General features: G+C 36.7%; 1 protein-coding gene across 5 annotated transcripts in view; it reads right to left on the bottom strand.

Annotated features, from left to right (window-relative positions):
* The window catches only part of LOC111160945 (ATRX, chromatin remodeler), a 298,603-nt gene that overhangs the window by 242,117 nt on the left and 31,446 nt on the right, over positions 1-25,040 (bottom strand). For all 5 annotated transcript variants that reach the window (XM_022524346.1, XM_022524345.1, XM_022524347.1 and 2 more), the window contains exon 2: positions 285-397. In XM_022524346.1, coding sequence (XP_022380054.1) covers positions 285-397 — 113 coding nt within the window. The remainder of the gene's footprint in view (positions 1-284; positions 398-25,040) is intronic.

The raw sequence follows: 25,040 nt of genomic DNA, 5'->3' as shown, positions 1-25,040 counted from the left end.
TTCTATACTGCTCCCACCTCTTCTAATACTACCTATTTTTCATAGTGAACATTTATCACCCATGCTATAAGATATCTCCATTATGCATAAAATCATAGTGCATCCTTCTCTAAGCACCTATCCATATAACCTTACATTTTACTTATCTAAATTAAAATCTCCACTTATCAGATACCAGCTAAACACTAGTTTCAGAAGGGCTAATAAACCCTTCAATAGCTGCTCCCTCCCAAAACTAAATGGAAAATAGACTAGAAGATATTGCACATTATTTCTCAATTTACCTGTGCTTTGGTTCATCACAAGTCTTGGAGGAGAACTTGTTTCTTCAGATTCTTCTGATGAGTGTGCCAGGAAGTCATGAAGCTTCTGCACCAATGTATTCAACTTGCTTTCACTATCAAAACAAAAATTTAAAGAACTTCTTTAATTAGCCTGTCATGTATTTAATCAAATGTAAAGGTCTAACAACCTGAAAACATACCTATACTGTAAGTGGTCTGACGAATACATATTCAAAATAAAAGTAAATGAATTTTCATTATTTCACTAAAGATTTGAAAACATGAGTAAAATGCTGACATGACTTTGCTTTACATCACTTAAAATAATAATAATGTATCAAATATATTTACTAAATACTTACTCCCTGGAAGCCTTCTGTATTTTTTAAATCACTCTATCTTCTGCTTGTCACAGAATAATTAATGACAAAAAGATGAAGAAAATCCAAAACAGAACTTAGTAGAGCTCACAGATTCCCAGGGAAATATTTATGTAACTAAATCATTACAGCATATCCTGCTAAGTTATATTAATAGGTATATCTGTAACCCAACAGATTTATAAAAGCTGAAACCTTAAAAGAATGCACAAAATAAACATGTATCCCATTTCTAATACAGGATTTACTAAACTTAAAAGAGGAAAAATAGATAAAACTGACGACTGAAATTTAAAACTTTTGTGTATTCAAAGATACCATTAAGAAAGTGAAGAGATGAGTCATACAACTGAAGAAAACTATTTTCAAATCATACATCTGAAAAGGTATTAATATCCTTTTGCATAATATATATATCCTTCAAATAAGATGGTATATCTTCCTTAAAGGCTTTTTACTGGACACCTGGGTGGCTCAGTCCTTAAACAGCTGCCTTTGGCTCAGGCCATGATCCCAGGGTCCTGGTATTGAGCCCTGCCTCAGGATCCCTGCTCAGCAGGAAGCTTGCTTCTCTCTCTCCCCCTGCTTGTGTTCCCTCTCTCTCACTGTGTCTCTCTCTGTAAAATAAATAAATAAAATCTTCTTAAAAAATTAAAAAATAGATTTTTAATCCTTTTAATAAATAATTTTTATAATTTAACAATAAAAAAACAAAGGACCCAATTTAAAAATGGGCAAAGGACATAGGCACCTGGGTGGCTTAGTTGGTTAGGCAACTGCCTCCAGCTCAGGTCACGATTCTGGAGTCCCAGGATCTGGAGTCCCAGGATCAAGTCCACATCAGGCTCCCTGCTCAACAGGGAGTCAGCTTCTCCCTCTGACCCTCCCCCACCTCAAGCTTGCTGGCTCTCTTTCATTCTCTCTCAAATAAATAAAATCCTAAAAAAAAACGGACAAAGAACATAGATATACACTTCTCCAAAGAAGATATACAAAGCGCCAGTAAACACATGAAAAATGTTCAAGATTATTAGTCATTAGAAAAATGCAAATCAAAACCACAAGATACTATTTTACACTCATTAGGGTGGATATAATAATTTTTAAATGAAAAGTAAGGGTTGGCAAGGGTTTAGAGAAACTGGAATCACACTTTAGAGATAATCTTTGCATTGTGTAAGTCTCATTTGTGGAAATAGTATTTTAAACACACCAACACCAACTATTTAAAAAGGCAACATTTATCAATCCTTCTGTAAAGTGAACAATCTTCCTAAGACAAAACCACACACATTAACTAATAATCAGTTTTATAACTATGAACTATTACGAATGATATTTTTTATTAAATCTAGACATAGTTGTCACTTTCTTCCTCTCTCTACCAAAATATGAAGCTGACTCAACCAGTACTACACACATTACTTAATTATATATGCTAAATAAGCCCTTAAAGCCATCCTTCAGGAATGGTTAAAAATCTCTATTGAGAAACAATGTGTTCAGCCTTCATGCTTATAGTCACACAATTTTAACAGTGGCTTGATGAAGATGACCTGTGAAATCTGACCTGCCTATCTGCAGGTAGATCAAAAAAAATTTAATTCTTCCTGTAAACTAATCACATCATCAATGACAAGATTTTAGACAAGTTTTGAGTCCTAATTTCAGTATTCATAACTACAGGCTAATTTCTTTCCCTTGGATATTTTACTATATTTTTTTCCCACAAGGAACTGTAGAATTCCAAATATTTTATGTGTATTCTTTTGTACTATTATTTTGGAGATGTTGATGCACAGAGGAACTAGCCTCTTTTTAAATTAAATTTTTTATCATGAGATAAATGTAGATTCACATGCAGTTTTAAGAAAGCTTCTGTGTATTCATTACCCACTTTCCTTCAATGATAATGTCTTACATAACTATTTTTCACTTTCAATTCATTCATCTACCTGTTCCCATAGATGGGCTGCTGTGCTTAAGACACAACAATGGACCACACAGTCTCTGAAATTTAGTTATACGATCATGGGTATGATCACATTGACCAAAATGGTTTTTCTGGAAAAATGAACAGTAAGTAATTTAAAATTTTTGTTCACATGATTGTTTAAAATAGCACTGACAAAAATACTATTATCCAAGCAGGAAAGAGTTACATTATCTCTGTTCACAAGATGGCAACTTATATGCAGAAAACCTCAACTATATCACAAAAAATTTCTGAGACAGTTAATAAACAAATTCAGTAAAGTTAGTGGATACAAAATCAACACACAAAAACCAGTTGCACTTCTATACACAAACAATGAACAGTCCAAAATGGAAATTAAGAAACTGATTCCATTTAATAGCATTGAAAACAGTGAAATATTTTAGAATTAATTTAACCAAGAAGGCGAAAGATTTGTACAGTGAAGATTGCAAAACAGCACTGTTTTCACTACTCAAAGAAATTAAAGACACATATAAATGGAAACCCTGTGTTGAGGGATTAGAAAAAGTAAATACTGTTAAAATAACAATATTACACAAACTACCTAGAGATTCGTTTCAACCCCTATCAAAATCCCAACGCATTTTTTGCAAAAATAGAGAAACCCATCCTAAAATTCATGGAGAAGCTCATGGAATCCCAAAGCACCAAAACAATCATGAAAAAGAAGAAAGTTGGAGAACTCACACTTCTTGATTTCAAAACAAACAGCAGAGCTAAAATAATCGAAACAGTGTGGTCTGGACAAAAGGACAAATATACAGACCGCTGGAATAGAGAACTCAAAACTAAACCCTTGTATAGATATGGTCAATGATTTTCAACAGGGGTGTTGAGATATTCAATTGAGAAAGGGCAGTTCTTTCAATAAATAGTGCTAGGAAAACTGGATCCACATGCCAAAGACTGAAGCTGGACCCTTGCCTGACATCATACATAAAAATTAACACAAAAAGCATCAAAAAACTAAACACAGTAGCTAAAACTATTAAATTTCTGGAAGAAAACATAGGGAAAAATTCTTCATGACATTATATTCCATGATGATTTCTTGAATACGACACAAAAAGTACAATGCAACAGAAGAAAAAAAAATAGACAAACTGGATTTCATCAAAATGAATACCTTCTGTGCATCAAAGTACACCATCAAGAGAGTGAAAAGACAACCCAGAGAATATGAGAAAATATTTCCAAATCATATATCTGAAATGGTATTCATATCCAGAACATAAGAAAATCCTAGAACTCAACAACAACAAAAATTTAAGGGGCGCCTGGGTGGCTCAGTCAGTTAAGTGTCTGCCTTTAGCTCAGGTCATGATCCCAAGGTCCTGGGATCGAGCCCTGCATCAGGCTCCCTGTTTGGCAAGGAGTCCGCTTCTCCCTCTCCCTCTGTCTCTTTCTGCTGATCCCCCGCTTGTGCTCTTTCTCTGTCAAATGAATAAATAAAAATCTTTAAAAAAAATTAAAAATAGGTAAATGACTTAAATAGATATTTCTCAAGAAGAAAAGATGTACAAATATCCAATGAACACACATAAAGAGACTCTACATTGCTAATTATTAGGGAAAAGCAAATCAAAACCACAATGAGATACCATTTCACACCTATTTATGTTACCAAAAAATGGAAAATAACAAATCCTGATAAGGATGTAGAGAAATTAGAACACTGAATGTACTGCTGGTAGGAATACTGAATGGTTCAAACACTGGAGAAAAATAGTATGGTAATACCTCAAAAAGTAAACATGGAATTGCCATATGACCCAGCAATTCCACCTCCAAGTATGTATCTAAAAGAAAATGAAAGCTGGGACTTACACACCAACATTCATACCAGCATTATTTTTAAGAACCAAAGGTACAAATAACCAAAATCCATCAAAGACAGATAAATGGAAAAATAAAACACAACAGATACATGAAATAAAAGGAATGATATTCCCCAAAAAGGAATGAAATTCTGATACATGCTATAACATAAATGAAATTTGAAAACCTTATACTAAATGAGTAAGCCAGACACAGCAATAGGACAAATATTGTATAAATTCCACATAGTTGAGGTTCCTAAAATAGCCAAATTCATAGAAAAGGAAAGCATATTACAAGGCTAGAAGGGGGAGGTAATACACAGTTACCATTAATGGAAACAGTTTTGTGTTGAAAATTATGGAAATGTTTTCGAAATGGAGAGCGATAATGATTGTACAAGAATGTCAATGTACGTATCTAAAGGCAATGAATCACACACTTAAATATGGTTAAAATGGTAAATATCTTAAAAAACTTTCTGATATATGAGACAAACATTATAAAGTTATTGGAAGAGTTTGTGTTGCACATGGCCGCTAAAGATATAAACAAAGAACTGCATTGCTTACACTAGAGAAAATTTGGAAATAACCCAATTATTCACAAATAAACAGAATGAATAGACTGTATGTTCACACAACACAATCATATATAGCACTTAAATAAATGATCCAGAACCACATGAATCAATATAGACTAAAAACAGTTCAAATGGGACTTCAGCTTCATTTACAAAATTCTAGGATTATAAAAGTCTGAAGGAAATACCATTAAATTTTAAGTGCCATTTATTTTAATAATAAAACAACTTACCTTCATATAAGCCCACAAAACAAGCCCCAACAAATTGAAAAATATTGAAGTCATACCATACATATATTCTAAACACAACATTCCGAAACTAGAAGTCAACCACAAGAAAAAATCTAGAAAGACCACAAATACATGAAGATTAAATAACATGCTACTAAACAATGAATGGGTCAACCAAGAAATCAAAGAAGAAATAAAACAGGACATGGAAACAAAGGAAAATGAAAACACAATGGTCCAAAACCTCTGGGAGGAAGCAAAAGTGGTTCTAAGAGGAAAGCTTATACCAATAGAGGTATATATCGAGATGCAAGAAAAATCTCAAATAAACAACCTAACCTTAAACCTAAAGGAGCTAATGAAAGAAAAACAAACAAAACCTAAAACCAGCAAAAGAAAATAAAGATTAGAGCAGAAATAAATGATACAGAAACTAAAAACAAAAACAATAAAACAGATCAATGAAACCAGAAGCTGGTTTTTCTAAGATCAACAAATTGATAAAGCTCTAGCCAGACTTATCAAGAAAAAAAGAGAAAGGACTCAAATTAATAAAGTCATAAATAAGAGAAAAGAAATAACAACCAACACCAGAGAAATACAAGAGAATATTATGAAAAATATTAATAACAACAAATTGGACAACAAATCGATTTACAAGAAATCTTAAATTCCTAGAAACATATAAATCACCAAAACTGAAACAGGAAGAAATAGAAAATTTGAACAGATGAATAACCAGCAAAGAAATTGAATCAGTAATCAAAAAACTCCCAACAAACACAAGTCCAGGACCAGATGGCTTCACAGGTGAATTCTACCAAACAATTAAGAGTCAGGCGCCTGGGTGGCTCAGTGGGTTAAAGCCTCTGCCTTCGGCTCAGGTCATGATCCCAGAGTCCTGGGATGGAGCCCCGAGTCAGGCTCTCTGCTCTGCAGGAAGCCTGCTACCCACCGCCCACCCCCCACACCCGGCCTGCCTCTCTGACTACTTGTGATCTCTCTGTCAAATAAATAAATAAATAAAATCTTTCTAAAAAAGAGAGAGAGAGAGAGAGAGAGTTAATACCTATTTTCCTCACACTATTAAAAAAAAAAAAGGAAAAGGAACTAAAACCTCTACACTATGAGGCCAGCATTACTCTAATACCAAAACCAGATAAAGACACAACTAAAAAAGAGAACTGAAAGCCAATATCCTTGATAAACATAGATGTAAAAATTCTCAACAAAATACTAGCAAGGCAAATCCAACAGTACATTAAAAAAAAAATCATTCACCAGGATGCCTGGGTGGCTCAGTCTGTTAAGCATCTGCCTTTGGCTCAGGTCATGATCCCAGGCTCCTGGGATCGAGTCCCACATCGGGCTCTTTGCTCAGCGGGGAGCTTCCTTCTCCCTCGCCTTCTGCCTACAACTCTCCCTGCTTGTGCTCTCTTTCTGTCAAGTAAATAATAATAATAAAATCTTTAAAAAAAATCACTCACCATGATCAAGAGGGATTATTCCTGGGTTTCAAGAGTAGTTCAATATTCACAAATAAAGCAATGTGATATATCACATTAATAAGAGAAAGGATAAAAACCATATGATGATTGCACTATATGCAAAAAAAAGCATCAACAAAGTATAACATCCATTTATGATATAAACTCTCAACAAAGTAGGTTTAAAGGGAATATACTTCAACATAATAAGGGTCACATACGAAAAGCCCACAGCTAATACCAGTTTCCCCAATGGAAAAATGGGGAAAAAACTGACAGCTTTGCCCCTAAGGTCAGGAACTAGATAGGGATGTCCGCTCTCACCACTTTTATTCAACAAAGTACTGGAAGTCCTAGCCTCAGCAATCAGACAAGAAAAAGAAATAAAGGGCATCCAAATTGGTAAGGAAGAAGTAAAACTCATTATTTGCAGATGACATGATACTCTATATAGGAAACCCAAAGATTCCACACACACACAAAAATGCTAGAGCTGATACATCAATTCAGTAAAGTCGCAGGATACAAAACCAACATACAGAAATCTGTTGAATTTCTATATATCAATAATGAAGTAGTAGAAGGAAAAACTAACAATCTCATTTACAGTTGCACCAAAAATAAGACACTTAGGAATTAACAACAAAGTGAAGCACCTGTACTCTAAAAACTATACAACACTGATGAAACAAATTGAAGAGGACACAAAGAAACAGAAAGACATTCTATACTCATGGATTAGATTAACAGATATTGTTAAAATGTCTATACTACCCAAAGCAAACCACACATTTAATGCAATCTTTACCAAAATACCAACAACACTGATTTTTAAAACCAAATCTTTGCTTTTTTTAAAGTAAGCTCTGCCCAACATGGGGTTTGAACTCAGAGCCCAAAAATGAAGAGTCCCGGGGAGCCTGGGTGGTTCAGTGGGTTAAAGCCTCTGCCTTCGGCCCAGGTCATGATCCCAGGGTCCTGGGATCGAGCCCTGCATCGGGCTCTCTGCTCAGCAGGGAGCCTGCTTCCTCCTCTCTCTCTGCTTGCCTCTCTGCCTACCTGTGATCTCTGTCAAATAAATAAATAAAATCTTTAAAAAAAATGAAGAGTCCCATGCTCTACTGACTGACCTAGACAAGCACTCCAGTAGCATTTTTCACAGAACTAGAACAAAAAAATCTTAAAAATTTGTATGGGACCAAAAAGACCCCAAATAGCCAAAGCAATCTTAAAAAAGAAAAATAAAGCCAGAAGTATCACAATTCGGGATATCAAGTTATTTTACAAAGCTGTAGTTCTCAAAACAGTATGATACTGGCACAAAAACAGAAACAGAACAGAACAGAAAACCCAGAAATAAACCCACAACTATATGGTCAATTAATCTTCAACAAAGCAGGAAGGAATATCCAATGGGAAAGGACAGTCTCTTCAACAAATGGTGTTTGGAAAACTAGACAGGTACATGCAAAAGAATGAAACTGGACTATTTTCTTACACCACACACAAAGACATTTCAAAATGGATAAAAGACCTAAATGTGAGATAAGAAACCATTAAAATCTCAGAAGAAAGCACAGGTAGTAAAGTCCCTGATATCGGCTGTAGCAACTAGATAGGTCTCCTGAGACAAGGGAAACAAAGCAAAAATAAACTACTGGGTTTCATCAAAATAAAAAGCTCCTGCACAGCAAAGGAAAACATCAACAAAACTAAAAGGGAACCTAATGAATGGGAGAAGACATTTGCAAATTACATATCTGATAAAGGGTTAATATCCAAAATACATAAAGAACTTATACAAATCCAAAACCAAATAATCCAATTAAAAAATGAGCAGAAGACATGAACAGACATTTCTCCAAAGAAGACATTCAGATGGCCAAAAGACAAAAAAAAAAGATGCTTAATGTCACTCATCATCAGGAAAATGCAAATCAAAACTATAATGAAATATGAACTCATACCTGTCAAAATGGCTAAATTCAAAAACAGAAGAAAACAGTGGTAGCAAGGATGTGCAGAAAAAGGAACCCTCATGCATTGTTGGTGGGAATGAAAACTGGTACAGCCACTCTAGAAAACAGTAAGGAGGTCCCTCAAAAAGTTAAAAATAGGGGCGTCTGGGTGGCTCAGTGGGTTAAAGCCTCTGCCTTCAGCTCAGGTCATGATCCCAGGGTCCTGGGATCGAGCCCCACATCGGGCTCTCTGCTCAGCAGGGAGCCTGCTTCCCTTCCTCTCTCTCTGTCTGCCTCTCTGCCTACTTGTGATCTCTGTCTGTCAAATAAATAAATAAAATCTTTAAAAAAGAAAAAAGTTAAAAATAGATCTACCTATGATCCAACAATCACACTACTGGGTATATACCCAAAAAATAAAAAACACTAATTCAAAGGGATACATGTACCTCTATGTTTATAGAAGCATTATTTACAATAGCCAAGGTATGGAAGTAGTCCAAGTGTTCATCAACTGATGAATGGATAAAAAAGATGTGGTGTATGTATGTGTCTGTGTGTGTGTATATATACAGACACATACACATATATATATACACATATAAAATGAATTACTCATCCAAAAATAAGAATGAAATCTTGCCATTTGCAATTACATGAGTGGAGCTGGAGTATAATGCTGAGCAAAGTAAGTCAAAGACAAATACCATATGATTTCACTCATATGTGGAATTTAAGAAATAAAACAAACAATATGAATTTAAGAAATAAAACAAACGAGCAAGGGGAATATAAAACAGAGAAAAATTAACAGACTCTTAATTGCAGAGAACAAACTGACAGTTACCAGAGAGGAGATGAGTGGAGGAATGGGTTGAATAGGTGATGAGGACGGAGACATGCACTTGTGATGAGCATCAGGTAATAATATACAGAGGATTGTTCAATCAGTATATTTCACACTTGAAACTAATGTTAAACTGTATGTTAGCTAACTAGAATTAAAATTAAAACTTTGTTTTTTTAATAAATGGTCATTCCTCAATCAGGAAAAGTAAGTAAGATTTTTATTTATTATTTGACAGAGAGAGAGAAGCAGCATAAGCAGGCAGAGGGGCAGAGGGAGAGGAAGGAAGTAGGCTCCCCACTGAGCAAGGAGCCTGATGCAGGACTGGATTCCAGTACCCTGGGATCGTAACAGGAGCTAAAGGCAGACGCTTAACCAAATGAGCCACCCAGGCCCCCCCTAAAATTACAAGTTTAAAAGAGAACAACACAAAAAAAAAAAAAAGAAAGAGAGAGAGAACAACTTATCTTGCAAGAGATGCCCGAGCAATTCCTTCATCCTAGGTGGGGCTGGTCTGTATCTCCTGGTCCAGTGGAATAGGAATTGGGATCAGAAGGTGTCAAGCAAAGTACACTTCCCAAGACCAAGTGCCCTGCTTCCTTCACCAGACCCTGTTCCTCATGCCCACCATGGCTACAATTCAGCAGCTTGTAGGAAGATGGTTTTAAGAAATATATGAAGAGTAGACTTTCATGAATATATCAAGAAGTACGAATGGGAGTGACACTATGGAAAATGGGCACAATGGCCAAGCCAGATTGTGTCACACATCCGATAGCAAATCTATCACCATAAAAACTGAGAGCACTTTAGAAGTTTTCTCATAAACTGGGAAAGAAGTTTGAGGAAACTTCAACCAATGGCAGAAAAACTCAGAACGTCTTCAACTTTACAAATAGTATATTGCCTTAACACCAGGAACAGACTTAGAAGAAAAGCACAATAAGAAAAGTGGAAGATAAGGATATTAATAATGGAATGTACTATGAACAAAGTCACCGGGATGTATAAAAAGGTATAATAAAAATATCACCATCACCTTAGAGTAATTAGGTGTTAAAATAAACAAGTTCCGTTCAATGAGCAAATGCATCTTTTTTTAATGCATTACTGTGTTCAAATATCTCTATCACAAACATTTTACATGCAATTACCCAAGAAACGACTTTATTAGGATCATTCCTTTGGTTAGTTGATAAATGTGTGCTAAAAAAAAAAAATAAATAAATAAGGGGCGCCTGGGTGGCTCAGTGGGTTAAAGCCTCTGCCTTCAGCTCAGGTCATGATCCCAGGGTCCTGGGATCGAGCCCCACATCGGGCTCTCTGCTCGGCTGGGAGCCTGCTTCCCTTCCTCTCTGCCTACCTGTGATCTCTGTCAAATAAATAAATAAAATCTTTAAAAAAAACAAATATAAAAAAAATAATAATAATAAAGCAATGTAAAACACATTACTTCACTCTGACTCCCTTACAGTAACTTCTGAAAAAATATGAAAGATATGAACATTTTCATCTAAAAAGTAAATAAAATACCTGAAGAAGTGAATATGAAACTAACTTTATTAAACGCTACAAAGTGTTAAACATGGGGGGCTGCCTATGAAATATTTAAGGGAAAAATGACTGCTCACTGTAGGACAAGGTGCTATGAAATACACACTCTCATATGTCCAGTGGTAATAAAGGGATTAAGAAAAGAACTTGGCAAAAAGCCTTTGATCTTATCTTGAATAATTCTGCCTATATTCAATCTAGACAAAGAAAATACAAAAATACAACAATTATAAGAACATATTACAAGCAACTATACACCAGCAAATTAGACAAATCTGGAAGAAATGGATGCATTCCTAGAGATGTATAAACCACCAAAATGAACCAGGAAGAAATAGAAAACCTGAACAGACCCATAACCAGTAAGGAGATTGAAATGTAGTAGAGTGGTGTTAAGTCAAGTGGTTGTTGTCAGGGGAAGCAGCTACCTGCTAGGAAGGGTCAGCCTAAGAGTACTGACCCAGCATGGCCTCTATACCTGTCCCTCTTCATAGTCCAACACCTGGAACCTGGAGCTGTCTGCCATTCCTCGGATCATGGCTGAAAGTACTTGGCCAGACTGTGGACAGAGTAGGCTGAAGATATGTATATTGAGAACCACAGCCTGACCCAGTTTATAGCCTATACTCAGCAATGGCTGGGTCACTTCTTCCACCACCACATCTGCCTGCTGCAGCTAGGCCAGGTCCCCCTCACAAATGAGCCTGTCACCCCCATTAGCCTCTTACCTGAGCTCATCCAGCTCAGTGGCTGCCATGTGCTCCGTGAGCACCGCCTTGAAGCATCTCAGCCAAGACACCATACCCCCGTACAGTGCCTGGTCCTCGCATCTACCATGGAAGCTCCCACAGAAGTACAGGGCCCTGTGGCCCTGCTGGCCTGGCTCCCCATGCTCCTGTGTTAATGCCATTGCTGCCTTTGCCCCCCATCCCCATGCTCCGTGTACTTTTAAGACATGGGGCCAGCATTACACTGATCCCCAAACCAGACAAAGATCCCATCAAAAAAGAGAATTACAGACCAATATCCTTGATGAACACAGATGTGAAAATTATCACCAAAATACTAGCCGCCAATAGGATCCAACAGTACATTAAAACAATTATTTACCATGACCAAGTGGGATTTATTCCTGGGTTGCAAGGTTGGTTCAACATCCGTACATCAATCAATGTGATACAATACATTAATAAAAGAAAGAACAAGAACCATATGATATAATAAATGCTGAAAAACCATTTGACAAAGTACAACATCCTTTCTTGATCAAAGCTCTTCAGAGTGTAGGGATAGAGGATACATACCTCAGTATCATCAAAGCTATCTATGAAAAACCCACAGCGAATATCATCCTCAATGGGGAAAAACTGAGAGCTTTTCCACTAAGGTCAGGAACACAGCAACCACTGCTATTCGACATAGTACTAGAAGTCCTAGCTTCAGCAATCAGACAACAAAAAGAAATTCAAGGCATCGGAATCAGCAAAGAAGTAGTCAAACTCTCAACTCTTTGCAGAGGATATGATACTTTCCATGGAAAACCCAAAACGCTCCACTCCAAAACCGCTAGAACTTGTACAGGAATTCAGTAAAGTGTCAGGATATAAAGTCAATGCACAGAAATCAGTTGCATTTCTATACACCAACAAGAAGACAGAAGAAAGAGAAATTAAGGAGTCAATTCCATTTACAATTGCACCCAAAATCGTAAGATACCTAGGAGTAAACCTAAACAAAGAGGCAAAGAATCTATACTCAGAAAACTATAAAGTACTCATGAAAAAAAACTGAGAAAGATACAAAGAAATAGAAAAACTTTCCATGCTCATGGATTGGAAGAACAAATATTGTGAAAATGTCTATGCTACCTAAAGCAATCTACACATTTACTGCAATCCCTATCCAAATACCATCCATTTTTTTTCAAAGAAATGGAACAAATAATCCTAAAATTTATATGGAACCAGAAAAGACCCCAAATCGCCAGAGGAATGTTGAAAAAGAAAGCCAAAGTTGGTGGCATCACAAATCCAGACTTTAAGCCCTATTACAAAGCTGTAATTAAGAAAGTATGGTACTGGCACAAAAACAGACATATAGATCAATGGAACAGAACAGAGAGCCCAGAAATAGACCTTCAACTCTATGGTCAACTAATCTTCGACAAAGCAGGAAAGAATGTCCAATGGAAAAAAGACAGTCTCTTCAACACATGGTGTTGGGAAAATTGGACAGCCACATGCAGAAGAATGAAACTGGACCATTTCCTTACACCACAAACAAAAACAGACTCAAAATGGATGAAAGACCTCAATGTGAGACAGGAATCCGACAAAATCCTTGAGAACACAGGCAGGAACCTCTTTGACCTCAGAAACACCAACTTCTTCCTAGACACATTATCAAAGGCAAGAGAAGCAAAGGCAAAAATGAACTATTGGGACTTCATCAAGATCAAAAGCTTTTGCACAGCAAAGGAAATAGTCAACAAAACCAAAAGACAACTGACAGAATGGGAGAAGATATTTGTAAATGACATATCAGATAAAGGGCCAGTATACAAAACCTATAAAGAACTTATCAGGGGTGCCTGGGCGGCTCAGTGGGTTAAGCCGCTGCCTTCAGCTCAGGTCATGATCTCAGGGTCCTGGTATCAAGTCCCGCATCGGGCTCTCTGCTCAGCAGGGAGCCTGTTTCCCTCTCTCTGCCTGCCTCTCTGCCTACTTGTGATCTCTCTCTCTCTCTCTGTCAAATAAATAAATAAATAAAATCTTTAATTTAAAAAAAAAAAGAACTTATCAAACTCAGCACCCAAAGAACAAATAATCCTATCAATAAATGGGCACAGGACATGAACAGACATTTCTGCAAAGAAAACATTCAGATGGCCAACAGAAACATAAGAAAGTGCTCCACATCACTCAGCATCAGGGAAATACAAATCAGAACCACAATGAGATACCACCTTGCACAGTCAGAATGGTTAAAATTAACAAGTCAGGAAACGACAGATGCTGGCAAGGATGCGGAGAAAGAGGAACCCTCCTACACTGTTGGTGGGAATGCAAGCTGGTGCAGCCACTCCGGCAAACAGCATGGAGGTTCCTCAAAAAGCTGAAAACAGAGCTACCCTACGACCCAGCAATCGCACTACTGGGTATTTACCCTAAAGATACAGATATAGTGATCCAAAGGGGCACATACACCCAATGTTTACAGCAGCAATGTCCACAATAGCCAAACTATGGAAAGAACCTAGATGTCCATCAACAGATGGATAAAGAAGATGTGGGGTTTGTGTGTGTGTGTGTGTGTGTGTGTGTGTATGTGTGTGTGTATATATACATATATATACACACACACAAAACAACGGAATTCTATGCATCCATCAAAAATGAAATCTTACCATTTGCAGCGATGTGGGTAGAACTAGAAGGTATTATGCTGAGCGAAATAAAGTCAATCAGAGAAAGACAATTATCATATGATCTCCCTGATAAGAGGAAGATGAGAGGCAGAGTGGGGGGTTTGGGGGGTAGGAAGGAAAAAATGAAACAAGATGGGATCAAGAGGGAGACAAACCATAAGAGACAATCTCACAAAACAAACTGAGGGTTACTGGGGCGAGAGGGGGTATGGAGAGGATGGTTGGGTTATAGATATTGGGGAGGGTATGTGATATGGTGAGTGCTGTGAAGTGTGTAAGCCTGATGATTCACAGACCTGTAACCCTGGGGTAAATAATACATTACATGTTAATAAAAATAATTAAAAGGAAAAAAAAATCCCCAAAACGCCAAAAAAAGCAAGTTGTGAAATGATATATACTTAATGGTGTCAAACTCATAAAGCTGAAAATTTCTAAATAATGTTTGTTTATGGATGCAGAAAAATTTATCCATACTTGTATATGTATGTAGAAAATATAAGACCTCACCTCTATCTTTTAATGTTTTATTTCTTTAAAAGAAATCTGAAGCAAGTATGACATAAGATTTCATAAAACTAGGTGGTAGGTGCAGAAGTATTTATAGTATCTGAAATTTTTCCCAATTAAATAATATATTCAGGGTATGAATGTTCTAAAACTCATTAGTTATTTGTTTACATAGTTGTTTACATTCAATAACTTAAGTCTAAAAATATACTGATGAAGTATTGAGAATGTAAGCTTCATACCTCACTTCTTTTTACACAGAACAAAAGCATCCTTCTATCCTTCATATATTAAGTTTGATAATAAAAACTAAAGGAAATCTTCAAAAAATTAAGTGTAAGAATTAATGAATTTGCCTCACTTCTTTATTTAATCAGCATTTATTATATGGCAACTATGAGCATTCAAAACAATCTAATACCATAAATGGCTTTTTCTGTCACAAGTCACCCAGTCATATGTAGACCAACGTATATTTAGACACATTACAAAAGACCAAGGTCAAAAATTTTAAGAGCTAAACAAACACTAAAACAGGGACGCTGGCCCTCAGAGTAGTTCTTAAATGGAAAATTTTAAAAGAGATTCCTAAAATAGCAGATTAGTTTACTGTGCCACTCTGGGACATACAAAGACATCCTAGAATATTTTTTTAAAACCAGCAAAAACACTCAAAACCCTCCTTATACATCCAATTAAGATATGGCTAAATATGAATTACTAGTACATGAGCAAAATATTCTAATAAAGGTTCACAGTGTATAAAATCAAAGTTCAAACTGAGAAGCACTGGAACCAGACACTAAGCCTTGTCATAACCAGAAACCTGGGACATAAATGGTCATTCACAACAATAAAGTTCATGCAAAACAAGAAATCTCGTAACATCTGATTGAAAAGGCAACATAAAAAAAACTCAACTTCAGTTATACTAATCTCTGCAACTTACTTTCAAATAAGTAAGAAAACAGGATAGATCGCTTCATCAACAGAGTTAGATAGGTGGACAAATATGTAATAAAACACGTACAATAAAATGTTAAAGGAAGAATCCAGGTGTTGAATATATGTAAAATTCTCTCAAATTTGTTATGCTTGAAAAGATTCATAATTTTGAAAAATTTATACTTCAATTCACAGACCTGTACCCCTGGGGCTAATAATACATTAAATGTTAATAAAAAAATTAAAAATTTATAAAAGAAATTTATACTTCAATAATGTCAGAGTATAATACCCTCTCACGTATAATTATTGATGGCCCCCAAACACCTAAAACACTACCACATAAAAGAAATCAAGAAGGCAGGGAGGGGCACCTGGGTAGCTCAGCTGGTTAAGCATCTGACTCTTGAGTTCAGTGCAGGTCATGATCTCACAGTTGTGAGATCCAGCCACACACCAGGCTTCCAGCTGGGCAGGGAGCCTACTTAAGATTCTCTCTCCCTCTGTCCCTCTACCTCCCCCAACTCTCTTTCTCTTTTCCTCTATTAAAAAAGAGAGAGAGGGGCGCCTGGGTGGCTCAGTGGGTTAAGCTGCTGCCTTCGGCTCAGGTCATGATCTCAGGGTCCTGGGATCGAGTCCCGCATCGGGCTCTCTGCTCGGCAGGGAGCCTGCTTCCCTCTCTCTCTCTCTCTCTGCCTGCCTCTCTGTCTACTTGTGATCTCTCTCTGTCAAATAAATAAATAAAATCTTCAAAAAAAAAAGAGAGAGAGAGAGAGAAAGAGATATCAAGATGGCAACCACCTTTAGTATTGGAAACAAAGAATAAAAAACTGTCTTTTGCAAACAGTTCAATTTAGGCAAACACCACACAGTATAGTTTATTTTACAATAAAAAAAACTTCCCTGACCTATCTCCTCACACATGTCAACTGTCTAAAATCAACAACAGAAGAAACAACAGATGTTGGCTAAGATGCGGAGGAAGGAGAACTTTCTTATACTGCTGGTGGGAATGCCAACAGGTACAGCCACTATGGAAAACAGTATGGAGGTTCCTCAGAAATTACGGAGGCAGCCCAAATGTCCATGGACTGATGAATGGATAAAGAGAATATGGTGCATATATATACAACCATAAGAAAGAGTGAACCTTTGCCTTTTGCAATGATGGGAATGGAGCAAGACAGTATTTCGGTAAGCAAAAAAGTCAGTCAGAGAAAAACAAATATCATACAATTTCACTCATATGTGGAATTTAAGTAACAAATGATCATGAAATTTAAAAAGAAGAAGAAGAAACAGACTCTTACCTACAAAGAACAAACTGATGCTTACCAGAGAGGAGGTAGGTGGGGGATGGGTGAAATAGGTGATGTGGATTGAAGAGTGCACTTACTGTGATGAGCACCAGGTGCTGTATCACTAAATTGTACATCTGAAACTAATAGTACACTGTATGTTAAGTAACTATAATTTGAATAAAAACATAAAATTAGTCTTCCATACAATAATATGATGTCTGGAATTTGCATGAAAATAAATCACTGAGGAGGGACTTGGGTGGCTATATATGAAATTCAACTAACAATGAGATGATAATTGCTGAAGCTTTGTAACAGTTAACTGAGGGGTCATATTTTCTTCCTTTTTAAATATGTTTGTAATTTTGCTATTTTCCAGTAAAAAAAACTTCAATATATAGAATATTACTCTAATGCCTATTCAGTGTCCTATATCCTAGCATAGTGACCAGTGGACAGTAGGCACTCAAAGTTTTTCTATAGTTCAAACTCACACACATCCAGTTATATTCAATTAAATACAGATTAATGTTCATCTATGAATTCATTTCATAAACACATCCAAGTCACTCATTTCAGTGTCCCTTTCCCTTACATCTCACTGGGTGTTTGTACGGAAGATTCAACCACCAACAATATATACACACACAAATGAAAATAAGAACCACAGCTAATATTTACTGAGCAATGCAGGACAAACACTGTTCCAAGACCTTAAATATCTCATTTAATCATAATCACCCTATAAAATAGGTGGTTATTATTATCTTTTATAAATGAGAAAACTGAGGTACAGAGGTTAGGTAAACTGCCCAAAGTAACAATAAAAATGAACCGTGGAGCCAGGATCTAAATACAGCTGATAACTCCTAAATCATACCTTATCCAGATCTTAATTACAAATTACTTAAAAAGTAGAGGTTTGGGTACCTGGGTTGCTCAGTCACTTAAGCAGTTGCCAACGGCTCAGGTAATAATCCCAGGATCCTTCTTTCGAGCCCCACATCAGGCTCCCTGCTCAACAGGGAGTCTGAATCTCTCTCCTCTTCCCCCACCCGCTTCACGCTCTCTCTCCCAAATATACAAAATCTTTTTTTTAATTAAGCTTGCTTTTTAAAATAATAAGGAATAGGGAGAGATTATCAAAGTACTCAAAAAAATTCATAGCAACTTTTCAATGGACCAAGCCTTTAACCAATTCACTCCAATGTCTTGAATTTACAGTAAATCAATCATGGATATAACTAAACAATGACTCTAGACAATGACATGAAAACTTCACAAATACATATGACACTAGAAAAAAACGGCTCTCATGGGTGACAAAATAATATCTACTTCACTGCTTTATCCCCCAGTAACCAGCAACACAACCATCTAACAATTATTTGCTGAATAAACTGAACAATCAAAACAGTCCTTATCTTCTTTCTACTCCTGGATGTTTGATACATTAACATAAAATATGCCCTTTCCATTTTTTTAACTTTTTATATAAATTCCAGTTACTTAACATACACAGTAATATTAGTATCAGGTGTGCAATTTCGGGATTCCACACCAATTTATAATACTCAGCGCTCATCAAAACTGCACTCCTTAAACACATCACCTATTTAATCCATCCACCCACCCACCTCACCTCTGGTAACCATCCATTTGTTCTCTATAGTTAAGAATCTGTACCTTAGTTTGCCTGTCTTTTTCCCTAAGATCATTTTGAGTCTTATAATCCACATATGAGTGAAATTATAACTTATTTTGTGGGGCATAATACCATCTAGCTCCATCCATGTTGTTGAAAATGATAAAATTTCATTCTTTTTAATGGCTGAGTGGTATTTCATTGTGTGTGTATATATATACACCACTTTATCTATTAATCAGTCGACGGATATTTGGGCTCCTTCCATAATTTCACTATTGTAGATAATGCTGCTACAAACATCAAGGTGCACATATCCCTCTTAGTATTTTTTAACTCCTTGGGTAAACATCTAATAGTACAATTGCACAATCGTAAGGTAGTTCTATTTTTTTTAAGATTTTATTTATTTGACAGAGATCACAAGTAGGCAGAGAGGCAGGCAGAGAGAGAGGAAGGGAAGCAAGCTCCCTGCTGAGGAGAGAGCCAGATTCGGGGCTCAATCCCAAAACCCTGAGACCATGACCAGAGCCAAAGGCAGAGGCTTTAACCCACTAAGCCACCCAGGCGCCCCAAGGTAGTTCTATTTTTAACTTTTTGATGAATCTCCATGCTGTTTTCCAAACTGGCTGCAACCAGTTTGCATTCCCACCCAACAGTGTAAGAGGGTTCTCCTTTTTCCACATCCCCACCAAAACCTGTTCTTTCCTGTCTTCTTAATTTTATCCATTCTGACTGGTGTGAGGTGATAGCCCATTGCAGTTTTGATTTGTATTTCCCTGATGATAAGTGACATTGAGCATCTTTTCATGCGGCTGTTAGCCATTTGGATATCTTCTTTGGAAAAATGTCTCATTCATGTCTTCTTGCCCATTTCTTAACTGGATTATTTGTTTTCTGGGTATTGAATTTTTAAGTTCTTTATAGATTTTGAATACTAACCCATTATCAGATTGGTAATTTGCAAATATCTTCTCCCATTCCATAGGTTGCTTTTTAGTTTTGATTGTTTGCTTCACTGTGCAGAAGCTTTTTATCTTGATAAAGTCCAAACAGTTCATTTTTGCTTTTGTTTCCCTTGCCTCCAGAGACACGTCTAGTAAGAAGCTGCTACAGCCAAGGTCAAAGAGGTTCCTGCCTTTGTTGTCCTCCAGGATTTTGATGGTTTTCTGTCTCACATTTAGATCTTTCATCCATTTTGAGTTTATTTTTGTATGGTGTAAGAAAGTGGTCCAGTTTCATTCTTCTGCATGTGGCTGTCCAGTGTTCCCAACATCATTTGTTGAAAAGACTTTTTTCCCACTGGATATTCTTTTCTGCTTTGTCAAAAATTAGTTGACCATATAATTGTGGGTCCATTTCTGAGTTTTCTATTCTGTTCCATTGATCTATGTGTCTGTTTTCGTGCCAGTACCATACTGTCCTGATGATCACAGCTTTGTAATACAGCTTTAAGCCCAGAACTGTGATGCCTCCAGCTTTGTTTTTCTTTTTCAAGTTGCTTGCATTATTCAGTGTCTTTTGTGGTACCATACAAATTTTCTGATTGTTTCTTTCAGCTCTGTGAAAAATGCTGATGGTATTTTGAGAGGGATTGCACTGAATGTGTAGATTCACACTGGTTCTTCCAATCCATAAGCATAGAATGTTTTTCCATTTCCCTGTGTCATCTTCAATTTCTTTCATCAGTGTTTTGTAGTTTTCAGATTATAGATCTTTTACCTCTTGGTTGGGTTTATTGCTAGACATCTTTTTTCCCCCATAAAATTGTAAAAGGGTTTGATTACTTGATTTCTCTTTCTGCTACTTCATTATTGGTGTATAAAAACACAACAGATTTCTATATGTTAACTTTGTATCCTGGAACTTCACTGAATTCTTTTATCAGATCTAGCAATTTACTGGTCAAGTCTTTTGGGTTTCCATATAAAGTATCATTTCATCTGCAAACAGTCAAAGTTTGAGTTCTTCCTTGCCAATTGGGAGGCCTTTCCTTTTGTTGTCTGCTTACCGTGGCTAGGACTTCCAATATTACGTTAAATGATGGTGGTAAGGGTGGACATCCCTGTTTTGTTCCTAACCATAGAGGAGGGGGAAAGGCTGGTTTTTCCCCACTGAGGATAACATTAGCTGTGGGGTTTTCATATAAGGCCTTTATGATGTTAAGATATGTTCCCTCTAACCCTACTTTGTTGAGGGTTTTTATCAAGAATGGATGTTATACTTTGTCAAATACTTTCCTGCATCAACTGAAAGGAGCATATGGTTCTTATCCTTTTATTAATGTGGTATATCATACTGATTGACTTAGGAATACTGAACCACTGTCGCAGCCCAGGAATACATAATGATACTTTGAATGTAGTGTTGGATTCAGTTTGCTAATATTTTACTGAGAATTTTTGCATCCATGTTCATCAGGGACATTGGCCTGTATTTCTCTGTTTTAGCAGAGTCTTTATTTGGTTTTGGTATCAGGATAATACTAGCCTCATAGAACGAATTTGGAAGTTTTCCTCCCACTTCTTTTTTTTTAAATAGTTTTGAGAAGGAAAGTTATTAACTCTTCTTTAAAAGTTTCATAGAATTCCTCTGAGAAGCCATCTGGCCCTGGACTTTTGTTTGTTGGGAGATTTCTGACTACCGATTCAATTTGTTTCTTATCAGTCTGTTCAACTTTCCTACTTCCTCCTATTTCAGTTTTGGTAGTTTATGTTTCTAGGAATTTATCCACTTCTTTCAGGTTGTCCAATATGTTAGCATAGTTTTTCATAATATTCACTTATTGTTTGTATTACTGTGGTGTTTGTTGTTTCTCCTCTCATCTGTTTTACTTTGTTCCCTTATCCTTCCTTTTTGATAAGTCTGGCGAGGGGTTTATCAATTTAATTGATATTTTCAAAGAACTAGCTCCTATTTTCATTGATCTGGGGTTTTTTTGTTTGTTTACTTTCTATATTATTTGTTTTTGTTCTAATCTTTATTATTTCCTGTCTTCCACTGTCTTTAGGCTTCATTTGTAGTTCTTTTTCTAACTCCTTTAGGTGTAAGGTTAGGTTGTTGATTTGAGATTTTTCTTCCTTGAGGTAGGCCTGTATTGCTATTTACCTCCCTCTTAATGCTGCATCCCAAAGGTTTTAAACTGTTGTGTTTTTATTTGTTTCTATGTATGTTTTAATTTATTCTTTGATTTCCTGGTTGACCCATTCCTTCTTTAGTAGCATATTGTTCAACCTCCATGCTTTTTAGCCTTTCCAATTTTTTTCTTGTGATTGACTTAAGGTTTCATAGAATTGTGGTCAGAAAAGATGCATGGTATGTTCTCAATCTTTTTGTACTTGTTGAGGCCTGATTAGTGACCCAGTATTTGATCTATTCTGGAAAATGTCCCATGTGCACTTCAAAAGACTGTGCATTCTGCTGTTTTAGGATGAAGTGCTGTAAATATATGTTTTAAGTCCATCTAATCCAGTATGTCACTCAAAGCCACAGTTTCCTAGCTGGTTTTTTTAGATGATATGTCCATTGATATTAAGTATAATGTTAAAGTCCCCTGAAACTATTGTATTATTATCAATGAGTTCATTTATGTTTGTTACTGATTTATATATTTGCGTGATCCCATGTTGAGTGCATAAATAATTACCATTAGATCTTCTCTTGGACAGGCACATTTATTATGATATACTGCCCTATACTGTCTCTTGTTACAGTGTGCTTTAAAGTCTATTTTATTTGATATACGCATAGCTATTCTGGCTTCCTACTGACATCCATTTGCATGATATATGTTTCTACATCCCCTCACTTTCAATCTGCAGGTGCCTTTAGATCTAACATAAATCTCATGTAGGTAGCATATAGATGGGTCCTGTTTGTTTTTTATCCACTCTGATACCCTGTGTCTTTTGTTTGGAGCTTTTTAAGTCTATTCACATTCAGAATGATTACTAACAGATACACATTTAGTGCCATTTTATTATTTGTCATGGCTTCTGGAGTTTTTCTCTACTACTTTCTTGTCATCATTTTTTTGTCTCTCCTTCCCACTCAGAGTCCCCTTTAATATTTCTTGCAGGACTGGATTAACGGTCACAAACTCCTTTGTTTGTCTGGGAAACTCTCCTTCTATTCTGAATGATAGCCTTGCTGGATAGAATATTCTTGGCTGCAGAATTTTCCCATTCAACATTTTATAGATATTATGCCACTCCATTCTGGCATGCCATGTTTTTGTTGAGGAATCTGCAGTGAACCTTATGGGTCTTCCCTTGTCAGTTAAGGACTTCTTTTGTCTTGCTGCTTTCGAATTTTTTTAATGATTTTTTAAAAGATTTATTTATTTTAGAGCACATGTGAGTAGGGGGAGAGGCAGAGGGAAAGAGAGAATCTCAAGCAGACTTCCCACTAAGCACAGAGCCAAACATGGGGCTCCATTTCATGATCCTGAGATCATAACCTGAGCCAAAAACCAAGAGTCAGATGTTCAATCGACTGAGCCACCCAGGCACCCAAGATATTTTTCTTCATCACTATATTTTGCAATTTTAATTACAATATTTTGGTATTGGCCCGCTTTTGTTGATTTGATGGTAGTTCTCTGTGTCTCCTGGATATGGATGTCTGTTTCCTTCCCCAGATTAAGGAAGTTTTCAGCTATTATTTCCTCAAATAAATGTTCTGTCCCCTTTTCTCTTTTGTTCTTCATCTGGGACACCTATGACATAAATGTTATTACATTTGATGGACTCACTGACTTCCCAAAGTCAATATTCTTGTTCCATAATTCTTCTCTCTTTTCTTCAGCTTCATTATTTTACATCATTTTGTTTTCTATATCATTTATTCATTCCACTGCTTCTTCCAACCTTGTGTTCATTGCATTGAGCCTGTTTCAGGCCTCAGTTACCTCAGTCATCATTTCTGATCCCTTTTTAATTATTTTATCTCTGTGGTACAGGCCTTACTGAAGTCTTCCAGGCTTTTCTCAAGCCCAGCAACTATGGCTATGAATTGTTGCTTTCAATATTCCACCAGGCATACTACTTGGATCTGTTTAGCTTAGATCTCTGGCTGTGACCTTATCCTGTTCTTTCAGGTTGGATGAGTTCCTCCATTCTAGCATTTTGTCTAAATCTCTGACTTCTGTGTGTTATAAAAGTTATGGTTCCTGCTCCTAAAAGTAAAGGCTTTATGAAGAAGAAGTCATATAGTGTCCAGGGCCTGGCACTTAAGGAAGTGTCTGGTGTGTGCATGTGCACTCTCCTATCATGTTTTGGCTGCTCTGTCCTTCAAGCAGTTGTATGCAGAGGCTCTCCTTGCCTATAGTGGGCAGTGTTTGGTCCTTGGCCAGAGTCTGGAGAATTTAAATTAGGTGGGCTCTGGTCTGCTTGTTAAATGAGACCTGATACTACTTTCACTAGAACTGAAACCCCACAGAAGTCTCTGCTCGGGAGATGTGGAATGGGTAGAGGTTTCTATTAGTCTGGAAAGTGGTTCACCATTCTGGAACTGAGGCAAACTGACCAAGAACAGCAGTTCCACCAGAGTGCAGGGGTGTGGGACTTGGTGTAAGAAGGTTAGGCAGCCAGTGTGAGGTGCTGCATTGCTTCCTGCAGGTAGATGTGTATTTATGTTGGGGAACAGGGAAGAGAAAATGTGCCAGCCGATTTCTTTGTCCCCAGAAAGCTTGTGGCAAATGCTACCTGTCAGGGAGGTGCTCTAAGATCAGCAAATCATCTCCCCGTGTCCACCAGGTATTTAAAGGGGTACATGCACTGTGGTGTTTATAGCAGCTCTATCAATAATAGCCAAAATATGGAAAGAGGCCAAATCAACTGATGAATGAATAAGGAAGATGTAGTGTGTATGTGTGTGTATACACACAAAATGGAATATTATTCACCCATCGAATTTACTCAGCCATTGAAAAGAATGAAATCTTGCCATTTGCAATGATGTCGATGGAGCTACAGTGTATTATGCTAAGTGAAGTAAGTCCATAAGAGAAAAACAAATACCATACGATTTCATTCATAGATGGAATTTAAGAAAGAAAACAGATGAACA

The sequence above is a fragment of the Enhydra lutris genome, unplaced genomic scaffold, assembly GCF_002288905.1.
Source record: "Enhydra lutris kenyoni isolate GAN:26980312 unplaced genomic scaffold, ASM228890v2 scaffoldscaffold79, whole genome shotgun sequence".
NCBI lineage: Eukaryota > Metazoa > Chordata > Mammalia > Carnivora > Mustelidae > Enhydra > Enhydra lutris.
The sequence above is the reverse complement of the archived record's forward strand: the minus strand, read 5'-3'. Positions and strand labels throughout refer to the sequence as shown.